The following is a 16602-nucleotide window of genomic DNA, read 5'->3' as shown; positions in this document are numbered from 1 at the left end:
TTTTTTTCACATGAGTAGAGATGGGGACAAAAAATTCTATGCAATCCTTTAGTATGTATAGAAGATATTGTATTCTTCTATGAAGAATCATACTTGGAAGAAAGTTCACAATTGAAGGGTTAGAGAAGACTCTATTTTGAAATAGATGCTAACTTTGTAAATAATGAAGATAATTATTATGTTTTGTGTACAATTTTGTAATAAATAGCAAATGGAATGGTTAAAACATAAAAAGCAATAAGTGAAAGAAATATAGGGAAGACCAAACAAAATAAATAAATAAGTGATCAAGGAAAAAAATAATGTGTTCTAAGATATTTTTCTTATTTTATGATTTAAGTTTTTTTAGTTTATAATTCTTTTTTTCTGTTTGTTACTAATTTGGATTGTAAAGTAACATTTCCTAGACTGGGGATGCAGCTCAATGGTAGAGCATAACAAATAAGGCTCTGAGTTGGATCCCCAGAATTGTAAAATGAGCATTATGAAGATGAAGATGATAATTCCTACATAGAGATACAATCTGAGTCAGGATTAATTACTTTAAATATGAAATTTCTATAGGTAACTCTGAAAAAATTCAATCTTCATATTAATAGTGAGATTTTTCTTTGACTAAGATTTCAAAGCTAGATAAGCAAGTATCTCAGGAATTATTCTGATGAAACTAAAGAATCCCAGTAATCAGTCTATTATCAAGCAAGTAATGGGACAGTTATTCTCCCTGTGTCCCCCAAATCAATGATTACAGCTACATTATCTTCTTGCTCTATCTTCATTTAGAAGAAAGCAAACCATCTTAAGTCAAACTGGTCCTTTCACCCACTCACTTCTCTTCCAATCAAAACGGTATTACCTGTCAACAGAGAAGTACACTTACAAGTGTGAAGCCATTTGACCATGTTATATTTTAATTTGCAGAGACAAAAATGACAAGCAATTTATTTACATAAAACTGTACAAAAGCAAATTAAATTATGTAAAGAGTTCATAAATAGTTGGACGAGTGTTTAATACATTTCGTCATGTTTAGCATAGTTGCGTGCATAGTGACTCATAATAAATGATGATAAATTGTTCTCTGCTTCACTATCAACATCCAAGTAGCAGAACAATAGTCAATGATCAACATTACAAACAGATCGTACCACACTGAATGCAAGTGCTTTAAAATGTAGGAAAAGTTGTCTGAAAATAACCCTAGGTAGCTGAGAAAATGATGCCTCCTCCAGATGTTTTATAAACCTCCACTTGGGTCATGACTATCAAGCATTATTATCTTCCTGATAAGCTTCATTCCTTTCTTTTTTTCTCTTAAGGACACATTATGGATTGCTGATATAATATACCTAAAGTGACTTAAGTCTTCAGATTTTTCACAACTGCTTTAGGATGGCTGTTGGATTCTTGGCAGTTTCTTCTGGTCTGTGTGTTATTTTATTTTCCTATAAGACAGCTTCCCAGGGTAGCCTTTCAGACAGATGTCCTTAGTACCATCTTAGTTCCTCCTCCCATAAAAATAATGCCTCCCTTGTTTTCTGAAACTCAGGCAGCAGGCCAGTCAAAAAATGTACAGAAATGATGTCTGGAGAATCAGAAAGAGCAGTAGATTTTTAGATTGGTGCTTCAGATGTTTTAATACACATAAATTTATATAGTTACTCAATTTATAAATGTGTCCAAATGTGTAATGCATGCAAAAAAGTTCACTTGAAATTCTTGTGTACGGAAAAAAAAGTATTGTTTATATACTGTACAACCAAATGAAGAAGCAGCTGAAAAAAAAAACAAACAGAAAAAAGAATAAAAATTCTAAATCAATATTTTATCTTACAAAATAGACTGATTTCACCCCTGCTAATATGTCTTTGTGTTACTTGTAAAATAAATGCTTTCTTCCAGTGAGTTTATGCAGCCCATAGTAATGCCTGAATTTCATTTTATGAATGAACAATATTTAAGACTGGTCTATTATCTGAGTTTGTCAGAAGGCAAATTTTTAATATATTATTTATTATTTTCAGAAAATAAACATGGATAAATATACAGGATCAAAAAGTTGGGAATAGCCCATTTCCCCTCATTGTCCAAACCCAACAACCGTTTTTTTACCATAACAACAGGTATAAAAGGCACAGTTGCTTATTTTGCATTCACTCATGTATTTATTTTTTTTGTTTCTTTTTATTGATTTTTTTTCCAAAAGCACTCTATATATGGAGTGGCACCAGATTTAACCTATTCAAAATAAAAGTCATACAAACACAAAATATATTTCTGTGTCATGCCAGCTCATTATATAATAAACATGTTATGATAGCTAATTCTACTAGAATTACTGCGAATACTTACAGTACACTGAATTTTATTCTTTCACACCCATTTTAGTTCTAAAGAGAGGTTCACGAGTTAAATGACAATGACATGACTGTCCTGAATGTGGTACAAACGTCATTGGGAAAGGTGGAGCCAATTAATTTGAAGGTCCAGCATGACCCTTATTAGCTTCATAGACAATAGAAGGGTTTTAAGATAGAGTGAAATGAGCTACCTAAGTGGTTTCAAGTGTCTTGTGAAAGAAAGAAACAAAAAAACACATTAAAAAATGTTCGCTGAACATCTGTGTTATGCAATTATTTCCTTTGTAACGTGCAAGAAAAATATGTATACATTTCATAAGTATCTTTAGAAGTATTTTGTCTTAATAGGTACTTACAGATTATACAAGGCAGAACTGCTTTAATGCAGTTTCCTAACAAAGTACTAGAATTGCATCTTTCCATAGTGTAAATAATAATCAAACATAAACATGTTCAATTACTGATATTTTAGTCCAATGTTTTTGCTTCAATTACCTATCATTTTTCATCCTACCTATTTTACACAAACTAACATCAAAAGAAAACTCCATTTAAGAAAGAGCATAAGGAAATGTTTCCAAAAGAGTATCCCACCAAACAGAGAAGTGGTTTTCTAGTAAGTATTTTGATGACCTATGGTGAATTATCAACCTATATTCCAGGCTGCTTCTTCACCTTGTAGTCTAAGAAATTCTGCAAAGCATGAAACTACTCAAAGCTACTTTTTGTCTACAGTTTCCTAGAGAGCCATCAAAGTTATGCCTTAACCAGGTTACACACATTCAGTGATGAGAACATTTGCTCTTTACCTGTCATCCCCTATTCTGTCCATGGATTGTCACTTTCATTTGAATGTCCCAGCTCAATTTTAAAGTTTTTATATCATCTTGTGTACAGCAAATGGCTAAATATCTGCATATTCTGCTTCTTTGTATTGCACTGACAAAACTCCATGTTTTCCAACTTTAAGATGTATAATAAACTGTGAGAAATGTCACTGTCCAGAACTCATTTCTTTCATGTTCAGTATAGATTCATTTAAGATATATATTAAATAATGGTCAAATCACATTAGTGACAAAATCAATTAACTTGTCACCGTATTTCAATGCTGTGAGTCTTAAAACATTTCTACATTGTGAAGAATTCAAAATTAGTGCACTTAATTTTGCAAGTACTACTGAACAGATGCAAATGCAATTGTTGTTTTAAATGTGAATAAAACCAGCAAGCAGAGCTGGGATTCTAAAAGGATACCAGTGGACTTAACTACTTAGACCATACACCAATGTATCTTTCTTTCTTTACCTGACTACCCATAATTATGACTTTAAAAAGTGCAATCTTCCCTGATAATACTATCTGAAATTAAACTTGAACCTCAACATGTTGACTATTACAGTAACAAATATATCTCTCATTTTCTGAGCTTTCAAATAAATCCATTTTAAAAGAAGTAAGATGTTTTCTGGGCATAGAGACATATAAACTAAACTAGTATTTGAGTATTTCTGTTTGTTTATGGGTTCCGTTGCTTTTGTTGTTTAATGGATTTCCACGCCAAGACTAAATCAACTTCATGATTTCCCTGATCTGCCGTATGATCTTTGGCCTCATAATGACAAAATTGTTCAAGTTAGTTGATAATTATGGTCCTGTTCTGAAAAAAAAAATTTTTACAAGTAATAATTAGTGTAATTGATATATGTAATCAAGATTATATGAGAATCTTGAGTGAATGTATGGAACTGAAGTTGATGCTCTTGACCTGAAAATAACAACATAATGCCAGTTTGGGACTGCGATTCCCCCTTCAGTGTTGTTTTGCTCTTAGTCTTTGCTAGAATAGTAAAGCTGTGATCTTCCCGGAATGCATTTGAGGAGAGTCCACCTTTGTGAGGACTGTATCTTTAGAGGGTTGTTATCACTTTCAAAGGATTGCCTTTGATATTGATAAACCATATTTTGAGGGTATTTCTGAATATAATTTACCTTCTGCTTTTTTTTTAACTAGACGGATGACACTCGAACAAAATCAAAGTGACTAAAATCATGCTTCAGCTTAGGGATAATGAGAGTGTGTTGTGTTCTGCTGATCAGGCTTGTTACCATGAAAGGAACTTGCAACCATCTTTTTTTTTTTTTTCTTTTTTCTTTTTGGAAGGGAGTGGGGAAGAGAAAGTGGGTGTTGGGGACCAGTGAGAGGGTTAGACATGCAAGTAACAAGGATGGAGTCTACATTGTACATTGTAATCAGGCTAACGGTATCCCTAAAGGCCTGATCTGGAGGCAGAAGTGGCAGGCAAAGCTTTGACTCTTTGGTAGCCCCCTCTTTGTGATTAAATGGTTTTGCTTTGTAAGGTTTTTTGCCCCTCATTCTCCTTCTCATACATGAAAAGCACTTTGCTGTTGCTCCTTGATAGCCTACAGGTACACTTCTCTTCTAGTGAGAGTATTGACAGGAGATGGCTTATATTCCCCCGTTTTTGTCAGGGGAATATCCTCAGGGTTGGCTTCCTCATTTTTGCTGAAACTGGCTGCACTGAAGGTCTCATACGACGAGGTCAACTTTTTGTTCAGGAGGTTTCTGTTGCGGTCACCCATGATGGCGGCCTCGCCATTAGCCAGTTTTTCCTGGCTCCCTCGTTCATCGACCGGCATGAAAGTGGAGAGTTTGGGTTGGCTCTTCTTCCTCTCTGGAGAAGTGCGGACAGGCATCCAGCAGGAATCTGAGTGGCCGTACTCATCACACTCTCGAGTGCATTTTCCAGTCAGGGCTACATCTGGAAGAGGCCTTGAATCTGAAACCCAAGCAGAAGCAGCTGTCAGTGTGAGACATTCCTCCACAAGCTTCCCCCTCCTATACAAAACTGTCCTGGGGGGCAGGGGTAAGGCCTTGCAAACTTATTTCCCATTTTCCAATACCCTGCAGCTTATTCTGTGGAACATTTTATTTCATATATATTAAAGATAAGGTCTTGCAAAAACAAATATTCTAGGAGAGAATAGACCAAATGATAAATTTAAGTATATAGAAGAAACATATATGTACTTGGTACAAGATAGGGTCATACAGATATTTAAGAAAATAGTGCTAGGTAGATAAGTATATTTCTATGGATACAATTTTGTTCTACATTCACTAGAGAAATTATTAAATCCAAATAGATAATTCTCCACATCTATAAATTATTTCAGAAATGGTATGCTTTTGCCAATTGGATTTCTTCTTGCTTTTACATTATTCATAGCATGCAAATCTGCAAAACCTTATATTTAAAATACATTCTAAGACATAAGGGTGACTGAGAAGTTGAACCAAAATTGACAGCACATTATGTGGTTAGAAGTATAATACAAAATACAAGCAGGTTATACATATGAGCACGGTAGCAATACACCAACTTCCCCACCCTGGACACAATTCCTTTTCCCCATGTCAAAATGACCTTATGTGTGCCTTAGGATAATTCCCTGAGAGTTACATAGAAGTACCTTTGTCAGTGTGTTTGATGAATGGAAATATTATCTGAATGTAATGTATCATGTAAATGTAGATAAGTTCCTAAACAGTTGATGAAATAGCATATATTCCTAATTAATTGTGTCACCCAAGGGAATGAGAAATATATTCCATTTCTAAAAAGCTAAGTCTTTTCTAGAGAGTTCTTAAGGATGAAGATTAAAGGTGGCAGTCATAAAGAAATTGTATGATTTATAAGTAAAATCATGATATGTGTATGTCTCTGGAAAATAGTTACACATTTTCTTTACACTAAAGATCTTTTTATAGAATATTTTTCTTTGAGAAAGAGTGAGGGAGAGAAAAACCTACTCTACCTCAACAGATTCTAAGAGAATAACTTGTTGGATTTAATTCAATTTACAGATTATCACCACATACAAGATGTACTCCAATGTATGTCATATGATATCAATTTATTGCAAGACATGGGACTTTAAAACAGACAAATTTTGACCTCTGAAATAAATTCACAGTGACTTGCGTTTGCCTAAGCTTGGGTGAATAGGGTTCAGATAGGAGAGAAGAGGATTATTTAAATCTCAATAGATTTGTACCTTTTGCATTTTTGTACCCATATTATGTCCTCTATTTTAACATTATATAAAGCATTTTTGAAATTCTACTCTGCTAAATATTTAAAATCAAGGCTCTACAATAATACCTATCATTTTTTTTTCTTCTGTGATGGGTAACAGAAATATGGACATTTGTCAGCCCATTGATTTTTGAACCACACCAGCCTGGGATTTTTATGCCAAGTGCTGAGAGGTCAGAAGGAAATGACAGTGGTGTTCATGGGAAATTTAGAATTAATTTACACTTTCTTAAATGTAAAATGCAAAGGGAATTATTTTTTGAAGTCACACATGCTGCTATTTGAATTCTAAATGAGCAGATCCTCTTAATTTTATCATCAAAAGAAAAAATCATACTATTCTTATTTTAATTCTAAATTCCCTTTGCTGCATCTCTCAGATATGTATTTTAGAAGCATTAAAAAATCAAACTATTGATAAATTTTATGAATTTTTTTTTGTAATCTAGGTGGTTTAAATGAGCAAACAGCAAATTCTTTGGGAATATGTTCTATCGTGGGATACTGTGTTTGAAGCTGACCTAAATGCTTTGAACAGGAAAAAAAAATGTGTGTGTGTGTGTATGTATATATATATATATATATATATATATATATATATATATACAAAAAAATGTAAGACCAGATCTACTTTTTTACTCTAAATATTTCCTTTTATCTTCAGCTTTTTAACAAATTCAAACTTTTTATTTTCCTATTATGATAGTGCTTATCAAGGACACATAAAAATAATCAGAAATTTAGCTACTGAAGTAGGAAAAAAATCTTCATGAATGAAATTGTCATTCCCTTCAGAAATGACCCAGAATTGTCTCTCATCATTTCTGTAAGTTTATTTATGTCTCATATGATGTGTCAGCTACACAGTGGATTACACAGGTAGCTGTTTTTCGGGGATTAATTTCTATTTTTAGTTTGAAATTAATTGCACTTTTTTTCTCTTGGTTTGATATGCATTTAGAAACAGCTTGTAAAATTATATTGATGCTTAAAATATTTTCCTAACTTTTGTTCAACTCATGTATATCAACGACCTTTAATTCCTAAGAAATCATGCTCATTTAGATTGATTCAATTTCCAATCAACTCTAAGTGAGGTGCTTGATAATCTTTTCTCTTGGTCTTCATAGTCTGGAGTGTTTCCTGCTAAAATTGATTTCCTTTTATCACTTTTAATGAAGGGCTGCTTGTCTTTGTGCCATTATCCACGTGTGAGCTGCCACATCTCTATCCAAGAGGCATGACTTTTAATAAGGATGTCCTGTCATTTCCAAAGTCAAACACTTGATTGGAGACCACAGTGAAAGTTGACAAGCCTAATTGGCTGAGACATGTTGCAGTGTTTGTCATCAAATTTAGAAAATAATCAAGAAAGGCTATAAGAGAATCATCAAGAGCAATCAAAACTTCCAATCTAGATGACTAAAATGAATCTTCAAAAGAAATGCCAATGATTAACAAATGCAATTTGTATTATGATGCAATTTATTAAGTAAGGGAAGGCATGAATGGAATAATATTTTTTTGTGTTTACATATTTTATTATCTTAATTATGTAGGCATATATTATAAAATCTTAAAACATAAAAATTGCAGGGTCTTCAAGAATCACCAAATATTATTCTTCATACTTCCATAAAAGATATAATTTTAAAATCTCCTCTTTGGGATTTCATTATAGAGCCAGATCTTCTACATCTAGTAACTTCTTAGTCTTTCATGAAAGAATGTGTTTTATGATATCTAATTATTTCATTCTTTGGTTTAATACCATTCTCTTTAATTTTGACCTGAATGAAAATGGAGATCTTGTTAGTTGGAATGGATTAAAGAAATATAAACATAGAATGTTCTATATGGAAATACAATAGTATCCTCTATACACATTTTCCACAATAAAGTCAGTTATTTTTAGTTTTCTTCTGTTGTTGTGTTTCTATTCTTTCCCTCACTCAATCATATTAAACTGAAAAGATTAGAAACAGAAATGGTGCCCATAAGATCCTGTTCTTGCCAACCTTTTACTTGTACCGGTTTCCATTTTGAATTAATTATGCTACTTACTAGAATCATGGCATCATTTTGGAGAGTTCAAGTTCTTTCTTAGACACAAACCTAAGTTCACTCCAAAAAGCACAATTGTAAGCCATCATAACATAAAATAATCCTAGAATAATTTACAACATAAGAAGTACTGTCCCATACTTCACCCTTTTTACTTATCAGCTCAATCAAATAACAAGGAGTATGGAAGCCATGAGAGGTCAAACCCATGGGAGATCTGAGGCCAAAGGATAAGTGCTTTGACTACCACTTTAATGTTTTCCCATTACACGATATTGCTTCTTTCTAAAACATAACAGCTGAGTTATTTAGAGGTCAATTACTGCTACCCATACCAATAAGAAAAAGCTATAGTCCCTAAAGAAAGGGGGAAAAATAACTGAGCAGCACAGAAAAGAGAAACTACAGTCACAAATTTTACTGCCTACTAAAAAGAATGGTTTAACCTTCTTAAAACTATAAATATCCTAAGATAGAGAAAATTATATACCAATTCAAGAGTCACGTTTTCTCCCTAAAAGGAAGTTTTTGTTCTTACTAGTCAGGCAGGATATGTAGGTGGTGCACAGATGCCTCTAGATGCTGCTATAATGATGCCAACAATAAATGACCACAGATAATATGTAGCATCATTAGAAATAACAAGAAGAGCCCAGATTTATGGAGCTGATATTTCCAGAAGCTCTCCTACACTATTCAGAAACGATCACAGGCATCATTCTTACAAGACAGCACAGTGGATTGTTAAGACTCCTGCAGACAGTGGTGCAGTGGACAGGACTTGCATTATGCTGAGTAATGCATTCTGGCAAACCTGGCAACTCCTAATCCAGGTCCTTGACATGGGCTAAAGATACAAAGATCTTCCATTTACTAAGAGAAAGCAGGACCATCTTGCAATTAGTTTTAATATGTTTTCAACTGAGTTTTTGTTGTTGTTCAGATGCCTAAAGCTATGTACTTTGTTTATATGTTTACAAATTACTTAATTTGTAGACCAAATGAGATAAATTGCTATTCAACATTGAGACTTCCCAGATATTCATACCATCCCTTTAATTTTTCATTAAAATCAAGCACCAGTTCATTCTTCACATTACTTAACAACATTATATATACTTTAAAATTTGTGATAGTCTTTTTTTTAAGAGGAAAAAAATAAGCACCATTCCTCCTTTAATTTTAATACTTGTTTTTCTTCTTAAACCTTTTGACTTTTGGACAGACAAAAACTTGTTTTCTAGAAACACCTTAAAGCCTAATGGAGTTGAGTGGAGTATAAAAAGTTCTTATAAATGGATAAATTTAAAAAGATGAGAGATAAGTGGCAACTTTTCCAACAAATAGTTTTATATATTATGTATTTTATATTTTATACTTTTATTTTCATTAATCCCAATGAAAACATCTCTATCATTCAAATAATTAAATCAAGTGCTTTATTTTTAAATAGCTTTCAGAAAATTATTTATTTTGGCCTTGCATGAAAGGAGAAGTAATTAAATGTTAGCTACAAGTTTTTCTTATGAAAATTATTATAATCAATAAAGTTAGAGTTGAGGAGAAAATATCCAAAGGATGGACAATAAGTTGAACTTGGCTTTTTTATGTCAATAATTGAAGGGCCCTACTATTTGCCTGTTTAGGAATTCATAAAGACTAGTAGGAAAAAGCACAACAGATAACAGTTGAGGTGGGAATCACTGACTCACACATGTGACCAATGCCCTGAACATACATGGGAACAGTCTTTTTGGAACAAGATAAAATGTACAGTTCTGTAAGTGTCACACAATCTACAGTGTGTTGGGGTTCCTAGAGTGTGCTGTAATTTATTACAGCATCACTATTCGTGGTCCAATCAAAAGAGAGTCTCAGGACTCTATTCCTAAAATCTCACTTCAGGTTTGAGCATCACTCCTGAGCATTTTCTTCAAAGACAGTGAGCATCCAAAAAGAGCAGATTTGGAGAACTGACACAACTGAGTTTAATTCTAGGCTCAATCACTTACGAAATGCATTACTTTTGTTATATCTCTGAGCTTCAAGTTGTTCTTATGTATAATAATACCTATTCTCCCATTTATTGTGGGATAAAAGAGTTAATATATGTGGAACACAATCTGGTCTCTGATGCAGTGCAGGCATTCAGTAAATAGTAGGTTATATATCTGAACAGATTTAAGCATATGTATTCATATACATATACTATACTCTCTCTTCAGTCTTCCAGTAATTAAATGGGAATTGCTTAAGGGAATAGACTCAGAACTAAAGTGACAATAGATTCAAAGCCTTACTTTGTTTTCCTAGTTATGTGATTGTGAAGAAGTTAGTCATTTTAAGTTTCCTCATCTAAGAATGAACAAACTTATTAGAATTACTGGTAAAATTAAATATATTAATAGATGTAACATACTCAGTATTAATTCTGTACAGGCAGCCCTCAATTAATATTAGCTATGGTACATAATCCCTAATCCAAATTCAGTCCTCAAGAAAGCACAGAAAATCATGTTTCTTGTGTTTGTGTGTGTGTAACTTTACAACAAAACTGATCTGAACTACTATAAGACTATTTTCATCTGTATCTTACACAATTTGTATTTATATGTCTTATTATTGAAATAGTGGATTCAATTAAGGGCTTGATCTTAGACTATTTTAGATCTTTAGTATATATCATACGTGGCATCTTATTGTCTTATTATCTTATTGAAGATAATATTATATTACCTTTTCTCACATGTGAAGAATTTTAAATTTTTACCCCAAAGGTCTCAGGTAACTTATTGTGAATTAATACCAATTTTCAATTAAAATAACATATATTTTTATTACTTTCCCAGTAGTGCTAATGGAGTCATGTTGATAGCATCTAAAATACAGCAGAGCTACCATTTATTTAGGAAAGCATGTTGGCCACCATATTCTAGTTACTCTACATGAGGCATCCTCAGAATCCTGTTTTAGGAGTTTATCAAATATTTATTCAGTTGCTATCAAAACTCAAATGCAAATCATTTATTGTTCGAAGTTATCTTTACAATCTAAAAAAAACATTCTTATCATTAATTAACTCGCTTGAAACTTTCCCATGGTATGTTGGGTTGCTGGTCTGCTATCAAATATTACCCAAATGGGCAGCATAAGGAGAAGGATCATTTTAAAGATACATCAAAAATGAGCAGTAAATTTTTTGAAGACTGAGAGATTCAAAAACTAGGTAAAACAGGAAAAGCAGAAAAATTATGTGAAATGCAATGCACCATTCACATAAAAAACAATTAAACAAAAATCAGTCAGCCTGAGCTACTGAGATTCCATTAAGTATTTACATGCTTGTTTAAGTTGTGAAATAGGACCAGAAATTTCTGTAATATCCTTAGACACACACCTTCAGACATTACTATTTCTACCATCAAATGGACATTCTGCTTCACATTCTTTGATGCCAGGCCTTGCTTGGACAACAAGAATGTGGGATAAAAGAGGTAATGCTGTGCTGTTTCTAACCTATCTCTCAACAAGACTAGAATCTTGTGCTTTTACTCTGGAGACGCTGGGATCACCATCCTGACAGAAAGCATAGTCTCGCCTCTCTGAAGATGAACACCACTTGGATGAAATATCACATGACAAGGAGCCCTGGCTGTCCCACCTACCTCTGAGGTAGCTCTCCAGGTGACTGCACCATTGAGCAGAATAGGCAAAACTATCAGGAGAACCAAGAAGGTAATCCACAAAAATGTAAGAGGAAATAGATCTTTGTCGTTTGTAGCCACTAAGTTATGTTTGCTTGTTTTTATGTTTGGGGAGGTAATGTGGTAATAAATCACTAAAATGATGATCATAGAGTTATTATGTTATCTTCAATAAATAAACTGCTCCAAAACATAGATGGAGTTCTGGGAATAATGCATTCTAATTCTTTCGTGTCTTCTATTTCTCTTTATCATGGATTAAAAACTGCCCAATATTAGTGTAAACATAAAACTGTGAACTAACATCTTTGGAAATGTAAGCACATTTAATTAAGAAGTTCATAGAGAAGGCTCCCATATACAGTTTTTGAAATTCTTTTCCTCTAATTACAAGATTTTCCTCACCTTGGAGTGCTCCAATTGGTACTGACCCACCAAGACAATATTTCAAATGTTTAAACATGTTTGAAAGCATCAGCAACTTATTTTATTCCTTAGGATGAGCTCAGTTAAAGAGCAATTGAAAATATTGCAAGAAGCATTTACTGCCCTGAGGCTTAGGCTACTGTCATTCTGAATGTGACATTTGCACATATAGTGGAGACCGTGCACATCATGTCTCAAGCAGGCATGCTGAAACAGCTCAAAAGTGAACCTGCTGGGGCTGGGGATGTGGCTCAAGCGGTAGCACGCTCGCCTGGCATGCGTGCGGCCCGGGTTCGATCCTCAGCACCACATACAAACAAAGATGTTGTGTCCACTGAAAACTAAAAAAAAAATAAATATTTAAAAAAAAAAAAAGTGAACCTGCTGGTTGGTACATGAAAACTGCATGGCAGCCAGAAAACGGATGGTAAATGCTCAGGAGTGGTCTGCTTATGCACACCAGAGATGTGGCTTCCTTGGATTGCCCTTTTCACCATGCCAGCAGAGCTTCTCAAATTGAGGGGCATAGTGGAAGGAGAATAAAATGCTGCAAATGATAAGATATTGATCAAGATAGTATAGAAAACCTTGGAAGAAACTAGAGGCATCTATTGCAGAAGGTATCCATTGGTTTTCCCACTGAGAATAGATATAACTGTGGCTATTTCAATTTATTTTTCTACTATAATGATCATGCCTTTCATGATTTTCCTTCTAGCATCCTAAATTTGCTTATATTAAAAACAATTTGCTTCAATGGCCTAAGACTTCATTGATCTCATGAAAATAAGAAGTACTGCTTCCTCTTACTAATGCAGAGATGTATTTACAATATTTTGCAAAAAAAATTCAGTGAGTTTCAAGTTACATGAGTGATAGTCTCAGTATATTTCCAACATCCCAGTGTATGAGAGAAAGTATATTTTTATAATTACACAATTTCTCCCCCTTGAGTTATAACTAAAGGTTAAGACATATTTAACAATTTAACACCCACCCTCAAAAATAGAATCACATGTGGTAACTGTCATTCAGTGACAAAAAGCATTTTTAAACACAGAATTATGAAACACATACTTAGAAGTGAGAAAAATAATTTAGGCTAGATTATATTAATAATTTAAGTTAGTATTGAAATACCCAACTCTACAAACACTGATAAATTATAAAAAGTTTTTGTTTAAATAAAAACTTACTATTTGGGGGTGGATTTAACTAATTGCTGATCTCCAGTTTAAAAACTTAATTCCCTAAAATCTACATTCAACATTTGCCTCAAACCAGTGTCTTAAATTGCCAGCAACTGGATGGTCACCTATTTTGCATAGAACAGAAAAAAATTCTTGTGATAGTGAAAGTTTAGAAAAAAAATAATGACCCAGATGACAGTTATTTTTAAATTAATAAAATATGTTAGCTTCTTTATATTGGTTTTGCTGAAAAGAGTCACATGGATAGTACCAAAAGAGCTGTAGGTACCAGTTTAAATTAGTGACACTTCATAGTAATGTTTAAATCTTTAAAGTTCTGATTTAATGAGGTAATTATCATCTGCTGGCAAGATATATTTACTCATTAGTACTACAGTTCAATTATCAATCAAATTTACATTACTGACATAAAGTTGTAGAACATATATCCTAGAATAAACATTAATAATATCTTTAGGACTGGATGTTTACTCTATAGTATATAAAGGTTTTATTAATTGTAAAAATATTGTCTTGGAGTTTCATAGTTCTGAAAGCAGTGGGAATTTTATCTTTTCTTCTCCATATATATATATTTATATATATATATATATATTATATATCTATATATGTATATACATTCATATAAATGTGCATATATATGTGTGTATGTATACATTTCAATATGATATATATAATTTTATATGAAGAGATTGAAAAATAAAAAAAGCTGAAAAAGAATTCATTAGTAGACATTATTTTCTCAAAACTTTCTTAATTTCCATAAAAAAGTATAAACTTTTTTTTTTACAAAAGTGAGAAGTTAAAAAAATATTCTTTGCAATATGTAGTTCTTATCAAATCTCTAGATTTCTAACAAATGCAATCATGTTAAATATTAAATATTAATCAAATTAACTTGTATTAGGGAATAAATATGTTAAGGAAAAAAATGCTTTGCTACCATGGTTACCATATGATAGAAGGTATTTCTTTGTGTAGTTTCTATTTATTATTTTGTGTGAACATCTAAAATGGACCACATTAAGGCTCAAATCATGTATGAAGTAGAATTGTAATGTAAGTTTTTTGCACAGGGGCAAATCATAGCAATTAAGATTTACTGCTGTAATTTTAATTTATATTTAAATAGCAAAAACATGATACCCACTCATTTTCTTACCATAGTGATCCTGAGAAACTATACAATTACTCTAATGATATGGCCATTTTCCAAACACATTCTCAAACTCTTTGCCTGGGATGCATATTGAAATGTTTTACAAGTCACAGAGAAAAGCTTATCTGGTTGGAAACACCACAGTAACAACACGTTATACAGTTAAAGAGGATTCCGTTGAGAGAAAAATAAAGATTTCAACTTTAGCAAGGTTTAAAGTAAACACTTAGTTCTTGTTTTGTTTTGCTATACTGGGGGTAGAACTCGGGGTCTGGCCCATGCTTGGATAAACACTCCCCTAGTAAGTCATATCCCCAGTCCATGAACATTGCATTCTGAAGTACTATTTAAAAAGGGGTTCTGAGAGGTTTTGTTTGGTAAGGTCTGAAAAAAGCATGTACGGAGAGAGTTTTAAAACATGCCTTCTTACTCTTTCAATAAACCGATCAATTGAGACTAAAATTGGCAATCACAATTAGGACCAAAAAAGTGTTGAAAAGCTTAGGAGTGCAGAGCAGAGAAACAAAATGAAAAAGGAAATGATCTCTAGTGACCAGCTAAGAAAACTCAATGAACAGCTAAACGGGAGGGGAAATCAATGAAGCAACACTGGATCAGTTTGCTCCATTGATTTTTGCTGCTCATTGAAATGTTTTCCTTTATTTACTTCCTATTTCCTTGGAGAGTGGTAAAGTCTCACTGCTGAGCCTCCCTCAGAGTCTATGATGGATGGGAAAGCAAACTCTATAGATGCCCTCATGCCTTCATTGCTGTCTCTGGCTGCATGGTTCAGAAGCAGATTCCAGCTTCCCTCTGCATGCTTGTTCTCAAGATCCCTCTGTGGTGCACAGAATGGTCCCCTCCAAAGACATAGGCATGCTGAGTAAGACGATAAAGAGGAATTAGGTTTTAAATAGTATTAGCATGGCTAATATGCTGACCTTCAAAGAGGGAGATTATACTGGATTACCCAAGTGAGCCAATTTGTAATCCACAGGATCCTTAATAGTGGAAGAGGGAGATGGAAGAAAAGTCTGTATCAGAGCAAAGTGATGAGAGAAAGACTCAAGGTTTCTGTCAGCTTTGAAGATCAAAGAGGGGGCTACAGACCAAGGAGTATGATGAGAAGGCTCTAGAAATGGGAAAGGCTAGGAAGCAGATTGCCTCCCTGAGCCACCAGAAAGGAAAGCAATGTTTCCAGAAGTTCCATGTTAGTCCTCTGAGATTCATGGCAAACTGAGACCTAGAGAATTTTAAGAGAATGCTTTTTTTTAAGGCCCAAAGTTTGTCGTAATTTTTTATAGCTGCAATAGGAACCTGATACTCATCCTACCACTTCTCTGGTCAGAGTAGGAACAACATAAACTTGATGCATTTGATCTTTCTACTGATATGTCATTCATTAAAGGAAATAAAATGGAAAAACTTCAATTATCATTTTGCAGTTGAGTCCTGTGCATCTAATTTTTGAGCATTCACTCCAGGATTTTCCCTTTGCACTTCTGAAAATTTCACTTCATCCTAGTATCTAATTGTTCATATAATCAATCAACCCAG

At 33.3% G+C, this 16602-nt stretch overlaps 1 protein-coding gene across 1 annotated transcript in view; it reads right to left on the bottom strand.

Moving 5' to 3' along the window:
* Positions 1-890: 890 nt before the first annotated feature.
* Positions 891-16602, bottom strand: part of Pcdh7 (protocadherin 7) — a 394354-nt gene continuing 378642 nt past the window's right edge. Inside the window, exon 4 of the mRNA XM_015482017.2 lies at positions 891-5161. Within this exon, the coding sequence (XP_015337503.2) occupies positions 4785-5161 (377 nt within the window). The 3' untranslated portion in view covers positions 891-4784. The remainder of the gene's footprint in view (positions 5162-16602) is intronic.

This window comes from Marmota marmota, unplaced genomic scaffold (assembly GCF_001458135.2).
Source record: "Marmota marmota marmota unplaced genomic scaffold, marMar, whole genome shotgun sequence".
Lineage (NCBI taxonomy): Eukaryota > Metazoa > Chordata > Mammalia > Rodentia > Sciuridae > Marmota > Marmota marmota.
The sequence above is the reverse complement of the archived record's forward strand: the minus strand, read 5'-3'. Positions and strand labels throughout refer to the sequence as shown.